The sequence below is a fragment of the Girardinichthys multiradiatus genome, chromosome 2 (assembly GCF_021462225.1).
Source record: "Girardinichthys multiradiatus isolate DD_20200921_A chromosome 2, DD_fGirMul_XY1, whole genome shotgun sequence".
Classification (NCBI taxonomy): domain Eukaryota; kingdom Metazoa; phylum Chordata; class Actinopteri; order Cyprinodontiformes; family Goodeidae; genus Girardinichthys; species Girardinichthys multiradiatus.
The window spans coordinates 25,378,260-25,391,576 of NC_061795.1; the positions used below are offsets into that span (position 1 = coordinate 25,378,260).

Below are 13,317 nucleotides of genomic sequence, written 5' to 3' on the forward strand. Positions count from 1 at the left end.
CCCATATCTACAGTTAGAACAATAAAGAAAAACTTTAAACCAATTGGAACTCTAATAAACAAGGCTGGATGAAGCCCCATGTTTATTTTTTCACTACACACCTTGACCGAGGCAATGGAGGTAAAAAAAGATATCCAAAGCTCACTTCAAGAGAACTGAAGCACAGTCGAATGACCAACTATCAATAATGAACATTAAACGCTATGTACGAGACAGCCAGTGTTTTGAAAGCATGCCCGGAATAATACTTTTTTGTCCTACCGTCACAAATGTAAACGAGTGGAGTCTGCTATATACTCCTGTAACTTTAGCAAGAACCTTGTGCTTTAGTTAGATGTGATTACCAATAATTGCAGAACTACTGATTTAGTAAAAAAACTATTTCTATTTCTTTTTTCAGTGAATGAATGTACTCATAATATGTCATGCTGTATTTAGATTTGCTATATACCACGGGTGCCAAACAGTGTGGATAGGACTGTATTTTGTAAAAAGACACTGCATATCCACAGCCACACAAACATAAAAACAGTAGTTGCCTAAGCATCACTACAGCTGGACTGTTTAGTCTCATGCATAGCACTTGTCAGTGTGTCTATAATAATATTTAATGTAATTTTGTCCCTTAAAGGGTTCGGTTTGCGCTCAGCCCTGCCCTCTGGGCAAATATGGCATCAACTGCAGCAAAGACTGTTCGTGTCGCAATGGCGGACTGTGTGACCATGTCACTGGAAGGTGCCACTGTGCAGCTGGATTCAGTGGACGCAGGTAAACAGCCGATGCCTCCGGCCCAGACACGTATTTCCATTATCATTCTGGGAAGTGCTTGGTGCAAACTTTCTCACTTCTGCTTTAAACAACAGGTCAGACAAATACATGGTTTATTAATATTTGGATCTAAGGCAAAAGGATGAGTTTATGCAGATAGTTGCGCACTAAACAGACACTCATTGACCCATTCCCTTTGTTATTTTCCAAATGATGCATAAATCTGGCTTCTGTTTTAAAAGATAAAGGTAACACTGTAAAATCTCTATCTCAGGAGAAATAAGCATTTATTAACATCCATTACTCGATCTGAAGGTGCACTGGAAGCTTTTAATAGGGGTGTTTATGCCTAATTAATCTTGTACTGCATACTGGCCAGAAAGGTTGTATGTCTGGAGGCCTCATCCACATTCCCTTCTCCCAGCCTGTCCATTGATCTCACCATGGTCTATATGCTGTTTGGGTCCTGCTCATTAATTATGAGTAATGGACTTATATAAAGGCCTCATCAGCATACACAGATCTTTTTAGTTTTCCATGCCTGCTGGAGAAGCCCAGGGCAACCTACGTTTATTAGTTCGACTAAAGCAATTGTGTCTTTGATGGAACACCTCCTTTACAAGACCTTTGTTTTAAGTTATTATTTTACAAAATTGCCCTCATTCGTTTTGTCAGTGGCAGGTGAATGAACCTGCCAGGAATAATCTGAGATTGCGTTAACCCCCCTGCCTCTCCTGTTGAGTATAATATTTCAGTTGTCCCGTGGTATTACTAAAACTAAGGAAATTTAAATATGAGGCACGACTTGAATGTTTCCTATGTAGTTGAAGTATTTGCAATAGCTTTGTTAAATGAGACCAATAACCTACCAATACTGTAAATGGAAGTGGGGAGAGGACAAAATTCAATTTTCTAATCTGGTTTAGTTCTACATTTAGGAGAAACTCTCAGTAGTTTTAATTTTTCTACATGAAGATGACTACCAAGTCTCATCGAGCCCTTGCAGAGACACAGAGGTGCTGACAGCAGGCTGTACTTTTAGGGGTTTTGCGGAAAGTGCTTGATGAAAATTAGCCATGCTAGTCTAGGTCTTTTAAAGCACATAGCCATATTTTGAATGTTGAAGCGTTAATAAAATATGTGGTCATTAAAGCTAGAGTTTTATTTAAACATGAAATAGCCACTGAAGTATTTAATTTAAATTTTTTTGCTGGCAGTGGGGTAAATTATTTATTTTGTAGGTTACTGTTGATACATTTTTCCTCTCCCAAAGCAGCAATTTAAAGTAGTGGCATTTCTATGCAACTTTCCTTTAGATGTCAAGAGGACTGTCCTGTGGGAACCTACGGTCCACAGTGCAACCAAAGGTGTGAGTGCCAGAATGGTGCAAAGTGTCACCACATCAACGGAGCTTGTCTGTGTGAAACAGGCTTTAAAGGCCCTAATTGTCAAGAGAGATTCTGCCCTCCGGGCCTTTACGGCCTCATCTGTGACAAGTACTGCCCTTGTAATACCACCAACACCGTCAGGTAAGTGAAACACTCTGTAATAACCTGTGTTAAGGTTATATACAGGGGTCCATTTTGGGGCCACTTAGAAACACAATCAGAAAGTACAATACTTCTTAAACATGTTTTTTTCTGATGAAACCCTGTTTTCCCCCCTTTAAGGTTCACAGATTTCATTCAGACACTTCTTTGCTTGAATCACATAACATCATGAATAGATAGTAACTTCTTTAAACTAAATGGTGACAAAAAGGAGCTCATTATTTTTGGTTCACATCATTTCCTCACGCTCATTTCACTCCATATGTCAAACCCCATGTGTAATATTTGGGAGTCATCACCAACTAAGGAACATCACAAAACTAAAATTCTTCACGCTTTCATTACCTCACAAATTACATCAATTCTTTATACGTGCGGCTTCCTCTGTTATCACGCCTGCAGCTTGCTCAAAATGCTGCTGCAGGATGACTTACTGGTACAAAAAAACATGACCACATCATCTCCATTCTAGTCTTTTTGTATTAACTCCCTGTTAATTTTAAGATTGTGCTAATTGTATTTAAGACCCTAAATGAGCAAGTCCCTTCATTACTGAACTTCTAATTTACTATGTACTATCCGGGGGCTTCCAGATCCACAAACAAAGGCTTTGTACATTTCTCTAGATCCCGTCACAAGTAGTAGGAAAAAAGTGTCCATTGCTGCTTCATGTCTGTGGAACCCCCTTCACCTAATATCAAATGTGTTTTTAAGTCTAGGCTAAAATCTTACTTTTTTAAATTAGTATGTCCAGTTTACTAATGGCGTTTAAATGAAAATTCAACATGGAAGACTCACCATCACCTCCAGCTTCGTCTAATTACTCCTCTAATTACTCTGCTCCACCAATCAGCGTCAAGTCTGCATTTCTCCCCAGCCAATCATCCTTCAAGGCTCCACTTTAAAAGATCTTCATCCATGGAACCCTCCGTTCTGCAGCTGAACTTTGACCGTCCTTCACCCCATCTCCACCATTTGGCTTCCAAACTCTTTCCAAATTTCCTCATGCCTCTACTCCACCACCAGGATCACATCTCAGGGGGAAGACATCTCATCTCTAAATCTAACCCTAAGATGTTCATTCAAGCGCATGTCATTCTCAGCAGTCATGTCTTCCACTGGGGTCCGAGCGCCAAAGAAATAAACATTCACTAATAAACTTTTCTAATTGCATCCCTGTCTTCTCTTTGTGAGTCTTTCCAGGTTGAAATCTTGTTTAACATACGCTGCTTGATTTCCCATTTTCTCCTACTCTGATCCATTTTCATTACAAATGGATCCTAGTTATCACACAATGCAGTCAAGTTTTTTCTTCAAATTGGTTAAAAAGGTTTCTGTCTAAGGAAACTCAACTGATTTCATCGAGCCACTGACTTGCAGCATCACTCTTTCTGGATGAGTATGTAGTGATAGTGGTTGTAATAATTGTTGCTTTATGTCTAAAATTTAAGTAATTCTAAAATGTAATACAGCAGGTAAAGTAAGCATTAAACAAATTAATGTATTTCTCAGTTTAAATATTTTTATTGGGGCCAGTATTAATTAAACCCAAGCCAGACATTAGCGACGAACCAAGTAACCCACACAAACAAAGAAATTAAAGTAAATTAGTCAACAGATAAAGTTATGGGCATAAAAAATGGAATGACGGGGAATAAATGTTGGAACCACTTACAAAAATGTATTAAATACTGTTGAAAAAACGTTCTTAGTGATTCAATTCAATTCAGTTTATTTATATAGTGCCAATTTACAACACATCGGCTCAAGGCACTTTCCTGTTCAATCGAAACACACAGATTCCAAGTCAGTTACATACTTTCTAAATATATCCTAGTTATCAAACAATGCAGTTAATGCCTGGTTCACATGGCAGGATTTTAAAAGTGTCGCTTGAGTTTCATAACCTAAGAGACCCTACACATGATAATAAGTATTAATCGTAGATATTACAGGTTTAATCCTACAGTGTGTGGTGTCCAGCCATGCAGCAAACACAACACCACGCACAAACTGATTTCACTCACGAACATTCAGATGTCAGACAGGAAATTTCGTAAAACCTCTCGAGATCAAACGTGAGTTCAGAGTTATTACCTCTGTGTTTCTGTCACCTCAATTTCTGATTGGCCATAGTCACATTCAACAGGCTGAATGCTTGTTGGTCCTCAGGGAACACCCCACACAGTAGGATATCGGGCTAGGACAATCCAACATATTGAATATCCCTGATTTAAGGTGCGAGAGGTCCCGGCCTCCTACTTTATGGAAACGACTCAGATGCATTGCTATGATGTGATTTTGAGCCATTTTTCCACACAAACTGTTCTGTGGGTCATTTCTATGCACTCTGATTTTCTATTTTATAGATTTTCAGTTGGTTGTCTTTTGGAGATTATTGTCTTGGTTGGAAAACCACACTTGTGTTACCCTCTGACTTTATCAAGAATGTCAGAGCTTAGACAATCCTACATAGAATCCTCTATTCTCATCTATTTTTTATATTTTTATTTTTAAAAACCCAAACCTGTTAGCATATGTACAGAAGATTCTCTCTCCCTGTCATCTGTCATTCTATCTATGCCTTCTTCTGGCCAAAGTGACAGCAGACATTTTTGCGTCCCAGTTACCACCTGCATTTTAAATGTGCTAAATCAACACGCAAAAATTGCACCCGCAAACCGTTTCAAGCTTTGAAAATCGCATTGTGGGTGGTAAGGGATGACATATGCATATCCTCCTCCCATGTATTTGCGCGTTTGGGCCATTATCATATATTTTACATATTCATGAATGCAGACACGCTAAAAAGTTTGCAGTTCTGCTGATTTTGCACATGCAATCCGATTACCACCGTGTTTGTAGATCAGCTTTGCTGATGCAGAGAGGTTTGCATGCGGAAGATCAGGCCCATTATGTTTTTTACATGTTTAATACTTATTCCCTATGTCAATGCAATTGTTTATCCAGATTTTTATCAATGGGCTGATTTTCTTTTACTTGTTTGTAAGTGTGGATTACTTGGGTTGTTGCCGATTTGTTTAGAATTTGATGTCAATCGCACCATTAGACATATTTAAACCGAGAAAAATATTAACCTGTTCAATATGTATTTTACCAGCTATATGTTTGTGTTTTAAATTTCTCTTTTTATACTGTGATACCTTCAAATTGGGTTATTTTCACTAAAGGTTTTAAAGAAGGCAACACACATTATCATTCTGATAGTTTCACGTGAATGAGGACTTCCATGACTTAATTTCGTCTCGATTTGCCTAAAAGCCAGTCGTCATTCTGAAGTCTGTAGACATCGCAGCCATGTCACCCAGTTAGCTTTTAATCACGACCTTTACTTCATTCATAATTCCTCAGAAACATCCATAGTTAATGTAGTGTTAATGCTCTGATTCCGGCAGGAGCTGGGCATCGGCCATAGAAGTCATTACTGAATGAAGGAGAAAAGGGACACTTCATTTATCTGGAACAAGCACGTAGCCTGCAGTTGCTGCGGGCATCATACTTAGATCCTGCTTAAACATGAAGAGTTGATCACTTTTCTTACTTTTGTCCCTTACTCATCTCTTGTTTGGATTTATTTGTAGCTGCCATCCACTATCTGGTGAATGCACTTGCTCTGCGGGATGGACAGGGCTTTACTGTAATGAGACCTGCCCGCCTGGATACTATGGAGAGGGATGCTTTGTGCCCTGTGGCTGCACCAATGGAGCTGACTGTCATCCTGTCACAGGGGTCTGTACCTGCGCCCCTGGCTTCATGGTGAGCTTTGTTTACCCAAAGCGATGCTTACTGTATGCAGTCATCAGATTAGTTATCTCTATGTTTACTCTTAATGTTCCACTGGTTTCATATTTTCCCCATATGTTACTTTAACTTTGACCCTTAACTGGTTTCTTCAAAATGGCTTTTATTTTGATTCAACATGTATCAAACAAGAAATTTTAGGAGATTTGTTTTGAATATAAAATATATGTTTACAATATAAGAAAAAAATGCAATATAAGTCTATTGGTTTTATGAATCTGCTTCAACATTTTTTTTATCATAAAAGTGTAAAAATATGTGATTCGGTTTGCTGCCTTCCTTTGAATGCATCATGTCTTTAGATTTTACTTCAAAGAATATAATTTTTATATACACTTTTAAAGTGGTCTTGAAAAATTGTGTTTCTGGAGGTCTTTCAAAGTTTAATGGGAGTTTGGCTTTTCTTGCCTTCATTTTCTGTCTAAAACTTGGCCAATGTCAAACAAATTAAATTCTGACCTCTGACTGTGTTGCATCTACAGAAAACATACATCTTAGCAAAAAATGCCAAAAGAATCATTTTAACTTGAAATTCAAGGCCTTTTGTTGTTTGCAGGCTGTTTCAAAGACACAGGCTAATTTACATAGCTTTTGCAATCATTAAATGTGTGCAAACTTTACATTGTGTTTTTCTCCAATTCTGACTGTAGATGCAAAAATCTATTTCTAAAGAATAAAAAAATTAACTAGCAAATGGCTTCTTTCTGATGTTGCAGATTCCCAAAATTAAAATAAGCTATTATACATGCATTTAGGAGAATATCTGCCTATATACAGTAGTTGTTCATATCTATGTAAAATACAGCAAAAATAAATAAAAACAGCATAACATTCTCAAAGACCAAAGTTGTCTGGGACATGCAGATTCCATGAAAATCATTTTTATGAAGAAACAGAAAAATGGAAAAAAAAAATCAACCGGCAGCAAAGCTGTCTTTCAAAAAATGGTTCCGGGATGTTGAAGAAGATAAAACTGATCCTCTCTTCCAGTGAGGTGCGCCTGATATTTTGGTAAATATTTTTCTACCTAAATCAATTGTCTGATTATTTTAAAATAAACATATACGGATTATTCCTACTGATAACATGCCGAGGTTAATAAACAGAACTCAAAGAAATTAACCTTTTAAAGAAGATCCGTCCTCGTAGCCCAGCATCCGTGCAGGTGACTAAGAAATCTCTATCACAGCTGGCTGTTGCACTGAGAGGGGCATCAATGGAGAGGAGGAAGGGGTGAAGGAGCACACACCAAGCAGGTCACTGTGACGCAGCTTTGATTTAAGTGAAGTTCACAGAATGTAATTGCTTTTTTCGGACAATATAGCCAAGGTTAGCTTGCATGTTATAAACTTAGAATCTGATATGTTTTTTTATTTATTCACTGCTTTTTATCTATAACTGATTGAGTCAAATGGATAAACCATCACTTTAAAAAAAAAAAAAAAGCACCAGTACTTTAAAAACATCAATATCACTTGTTTATTTAAAAATGACCTGATTCCTCCATGATGCAGTGAGATGTCACTTCCTCAGCTCATACTTACATGTTCTTCGTTAATTTAGTCTCTTTGATAACTTCCGCAACTACTGTATTTGAACAATCGGCTGTGAATGGCTGTGAATCTGGTGTGGAAATTAAACCAGAAATGTAAGAGATTGCAATGATTTGTAAATTCCCTCCCTAATTCGTTCCAATTTGTTTAGCTGAATTTTAGAAAAAGGACCAAAGGTGACACACTTTGACTTGCATGAACAGTATCTTACAACCAAAGATTTACATTTTAATAAAGTACTGGCTTAAAACTTAGCATTTAATAAGTAATTAACTGAAGAATGAGGCTACTTTTTAGTCTTGTGACAAATATTCCAGATACGGTTCATCTCCTTTACTGAGGTTATTAATACTAACACCTTTCTTTTTTTGCCACTTACTTTTCTTCTATTATAGGAACAATACTCTGTCACTATCAGGTACAAGGATGGGACTAAAATTAGCTTAAAAGCACCCTAACTCCTACAAAAAACTTTAAAAAGGCTTCAGAAATTTTGAAGGATGCTTGATCAAGACCATTTTAAAACATAAAAAATTTGGTTGCTTGGAAGGAAAATATAAAGAAATATGGAATACTTCTGCACTTTCTTTACACACGCTTAAGTAATAGTGTCCTATTGCATGCCATGAAATATTCTATCCTTGTACTTTGTAAGTTTTAATTCTGAAGGTTGCTAGTTTCATTCATGTTACATTTTATTTATGGCTGCTGTAATTGAGGCTGAAATGTTTTGGAAATGATTCAAGTTTGTTTTTAGGGAAAGAAGTTGTTAAAATCAAGGTTAAGGTATTTATTTTATTTTTTTTTAATCGATGTGTTTTGTTGCCCCACTGGACATCGGCCCACTTTACAGTATGTCGGTCTCCATTGCAACCCTGTGCAAGCAGATGTTTCATTTCACATATACAACTGAATTTACGTAGGGTTAAAGAGACGAGAACAAATTTAGATCTGTGTTCTTGTACCTTGAAAGGAAATGAAAAGTTCATCTTTGGTCAGTTCTGTTTGTAGTTCTTTTTTTCTTGCAGCAATATTGTCCCCTTTTTACAACTGTCAAATTAGTTGAGTAACTCCAATCAGTTTCGCCATTGTATTTTGTGTTTTGCAATCTGAAGTTACAGAGCAACAGAGACCAGGAGAGTACACGTCTGCCAATGTTACATTTCAGTGGAAATTGCCTGTGTCTTACAGCGAGCCTCTGTGGTGAATTGAGCTACTGAGCGGGGCTCCAGACTGTGTCTTAATTTGCTCCACCTGTTCGCTGTGGCGGCTGCTGGGAAGGGCTGCCAGATCCATTAAACAGACCTAGAGGGCATAAGCTGTATAGAAAAAGAGGCAGTCAGATGGGAACAGACGCAGCTCATATGGAGAATTTGTGTGTTTGTGTGTGGGGAAAGGGGGAGGTGGGCTTTCATTGTATTTTTTTGTACTTTTAAGAAAGTTGCTGCTGTGAAAATTATTGAAACATTGTTTTGCATTTAGAGGACTGTAGCTGCTACATGTTTGCCATGTTATTCATGGTACATCCTTATTATCAAGTAGAGCTGTTAAAATGTGGCTGTTGATAGTACTGAGGCTATGATTGCCAAGAAAGTCGCTTCCTCTTGGGATCGCTTAAAGGACTAAGCCTCCCCTCTGCATGTTTTTTGTTCTGGAGTCCCATCGGGGCGCAAACGAAGCAAAGTGTTGGAACAGACTGAGCACCGGAACGCTTCATGTAGTCCTAGTAATTGGACATGCTCCTTTTGGCTCGGACAAAGTGATTACATGTTACCTATTCAGGCACTCTCCCTTGCAATTTGCAGCGCAGGCACAGTATAACATGGAGTTTCAACATGCTCTGTCCACAGTGCTGCACTTGAAACAAAAAAAGCTTTAGGAATCAGTTTTCCTTTGTAAATGAAAAAACTAAATCCCATTCCCAACTCTCATTGTGGCCCTGTTTCTGTCATGCTGCAATAAACTGAAACTGGATTCATATGTCCACCAGGTAGATGTGCCGCTAAGGAGTAAAACTGATTAGTAATTAGTGGTGCCATTTGCATCAGGTCTCTGTGGGTAAAAGCCTAATCAATGTTGTGTCAGGTAGAGGCTTTCTGAAAAAGAAGTACTCCAATTACATCAAGATACTAATAGGTACAAATTTACTGCTGTGACTAAGGGCAATCTGGGCACGTGTATACTGCAGGAACCTTTTCTAGGGACCAGGATAGTTTTCCAGTCATATTCTTTTCCACAGCAGGAAACATGGCCAAATTGGATCATCAATGTAGAAATCAACCTCAGAGAATTACTCTGGATGTACTTAAAACCCAAGGCAGAGTTTTGTCATGTAGGGAGCTAAACATTTCTTACAGTTTGAACATTCCCAGCATTTTGTTTCAGTCATCTCCCAGTCATCCGTACAGTTCATGTTTTCTGTTAACTTCAAATTATAAAACAAGATTACATAGTACTTTTGTTTGCAAACCAAACATTTAAACCCAGTAATTTATGTTACATATGATGGTCTTTTACAGAGTAAATTTGAAATACATTTATAAAGTCAGCAAAAATTTGTGGAAATATTGATTTAATTACATAAAGAAATAAAGGGTAAGGCCTCTGCTTTCAGCTTTTGTGGAGGCATAGAGAATGGACTGTTGTCAAAGCAATTTTTGGGGACTTAAACCGATAATAGGAGAACAGTCACTACCCTGAAGGATTGTGTATCATTAACCAGTTTTAAGTTTCAGTGTGTGGTTAATCCTCCTCTGAGATATTTGCAAACACTTTAATTATTAAAATTCTGTTGATTTCATAAACTTCCTCCATGTTAGATGTGATTTTAATTCTGTTTTAGAGTGCACCTGCTGTGAAATAATTATAATTTATGGCTGTGAGCCTCATCACAGCTTGCTCTTAAGTCCTCTCATTTCAAGTAAAAATGGATGTTTGCGTTGCTAAAATTCATAAAAGTCTTATAGTTACCAAGCTGCTGTCACATTGTTTCCTACTCTACCATGTATGATCAAGTCCTGTCACATTTTTAAAGTATGTGTATTGCTTTTGATGCCCTCCCGAATTACATAGTACGTATTTAAGGGTTGGATTATGGATTGGAATTGTCAGTATTCAACTGCATCATGACAGCTACAGGGGTTGGACAATGAAACTGAAACACCTGTCATTTTAGTGTGGGAGGTTTCATGGCTAAATTGGACCAGCCTGGTAGCCAGTCTTCATTGATTGCACATTGCACCAGTAAGAGCAGAGTGTGAAGGTTCAATTAACAGGGTAAGAGCACAGTTTTGCTCAAAATATTGAAATGCACACAACATTATGGGTGACATACCAGAGTTCAAAAGAGGACAAATTGTTGGCGCACGTCTTGCTGGCGCATCTGTGACCAAGACAGCAAGTCTTTGTGATGTATCAAGAGCCACGGTATCCAGGGTAATGTCAGCATACCACCAAGAAGGACCAACCACATCCAACAGAATTAACTGTGGACACAAGAGGAAACTGTCTGAAAGGGATGTTCGGGTGCTAACCCGGATTCTATCCAAAAAAACATAAACCACGGCTGCCCAAATCACAGCAGAATTAAATGTGCACCTCAACTCTCCTGTTTCCACCAGAACTGTCCAACGGGAGCTCGACAGGGTCAATATACACGGCCGGGCTGCTATAGCCAAACCTTTGGTCACTCATGCCAATGCCAAACGTCGGTTTCAATGGTGCAAGGAGCGCAAATCTTGGGCTGTGGACAATGTGAAACATGTATTGTTCTCTGATGAGTCCACCTTTACGGTTTTCCCCACATCCGGGAGAGTTACGGTGTGGAGAAGCCCCAAAGAAGCGTACCACCCAGACTGTTGCATACCCAGAGTGAAGCATGGGGGTGGATCAGTGATGGTTTGGGCTGCCATATCATGGCATTCCCTTGGCCCAATACTTGTGCTAGATGGGCGGGTCACTGCCAAGGACTACCGAACCATTCTTGAGGACCATGTGCATCCAATGGTTCAAACATTGTATCCTGAAGGCGGTGCCGTGTATCAGGATGACAATGCAATTGCCAAGTTCGTACATACAAACAAGGAATTTGACTCCGGTACACTTTGCTCTTTTGTTCAGTTTTTGCATTACAGAATATACAAATTTACAATAAACAATGTACACATATCTAATAGAAAAGGTGCATTTGCAACATCTGTAGGCTGTTGTTCTGTACTCTATTGAATGTTCAACAGAGAAACAGCCTGGGGGAAGAAACTGTCTTTGTGGCGGCTGGTTTTAGTAAACAGTGCTCTGTAGCGGCGGCCTGAAGGTAAAACTTTAAACAGTTTATGTGCAGGGTGTGTGGGGTCTGCAGAGATTTTGGCAGCTCTTTTCTTGACCCTAGACCTGTATAAGTCCTGGATGGAGGGAAGGTCAGCTCTGATTATTCTCTCTGCAGTCCTGATTATTCATTGCAGTCTGGACCTGTCCTGTTTTGTGGATGAGCCAAACCACACTGAGATGGATGAAGACAGGACAGACTGAATGATGGCAGTGTAGAAGATGACCAGCAGCTCCTGTGGAAGGTTGTACTTCTTGAGTTGCCTCAGGAAGTACAATCTCTGCTGGGCCTTCTTTCAAACAGTGTCTATGTGTGAAGACCATCTCAGGTCCTCAGAGATGGTGGTTCCTAAGAACCTGAGGTGGTCCACGGCCGATACAGTGTTGTTGAGGATGGTGAGGAGGGCGTATGGGGGTGGTGTTCTCCGAAAGTCCACCACCATTTCCACAGCCTTGAGTGGGTTCAGTTCAAGGTAGTTCTGACCGCACCAGTGTACCAGCCGATCCACCTGCTGTCTGTATGCATACTCATCACCGTCCTGGATCAGTCCAATGACAGTGGTGTCGTCTGGAAACTTAAGGAGATTCACGGACGAGTCCGATGAGGTGCAGTCATTTGTGTACAGAGAGAAGAGGAGTGGGGATAGAACACACCCCTGGGGGGCACCAGTACTTATTGATCTGGATCGGGAGAAGATGCTCCCCAGTCTCACCTGCTGCTGTCGGTCTGTCAGGAAGCTGTTGATCCACTGACAGGTGGAGGCTGGGACGTTGAGCTGTGTGAGCTTCTGGTGGAGGATGTCTGGTATGATGGTGTTGAAGGCCGAGCTGAAGTCTACAAACAGGATCCTGGCGTACGTCCCTGGACGGTCGAGGTGTTGCAGGATGAAGTGTAGACCTAAGTTAACAGCATCATTTGCTGACCTGTTTGCTCAGTAAGCAAACTGCAGGGGGTGCAGCAGGGGGCCTGTAATGTCTTTCAGGTGCTTCAACACCAGCTGCTCAAAGGACTTCATGACCACAGACATCAGGGCTACAAGCCTGTACTCATTTAATCCTAGGATGGTGGGTTTCTTGGGAACCGGGATGATGGTGGATCGTTTGAGGCAGGAGGGGACCTCACATTTCTCCAGTGATTTGTTGAAGATCCTTGAGAAGATTGGAGCAAGTTGATGTGCGCAGGCTTTCAGACATGATGGGGAGACGTTATCAGGTCCTCCAGCTTTCTTTGTTTTCATGCGCTGAAAGAGCCTGTTTACCTCTTCCTCGGAGATCTTTAATGCAGACAGAGGATCTGATGG

At 39.7% G+C, this 13,317-nt stretch overlaps 1 protein-coding gene across 2 annotated transcripts in view; it reads left to right on the forward strand.

The window, feature by feature from the left end:
- LOC124859606 (multiple epidermal growth factor-like domains protein 11) overlaps positions 1-13,317 on the forward strand; it is a 50,622-nt gene that overhangs the window by 1,715 nt on the left and 35,590 nt on the right. For both annotated transcript variants that reach the window (XM_047352495.1, XM_047352502.1), the window contains exons 3-5: positions 632-768; positions 2,085-2,297; positions 5,921-6,095. In XM_047352495.1, coding sequence (XP_047208451.1) covers positions 632-768; positions 2,085-2,297; positions 5,921-6,095 — 525 coding nt within the window. The remainder of the gene's footprint in view (positions 1-631; positions 769-2,084; positions 2,298-5,920; positions 6,096-13,317) is intronic.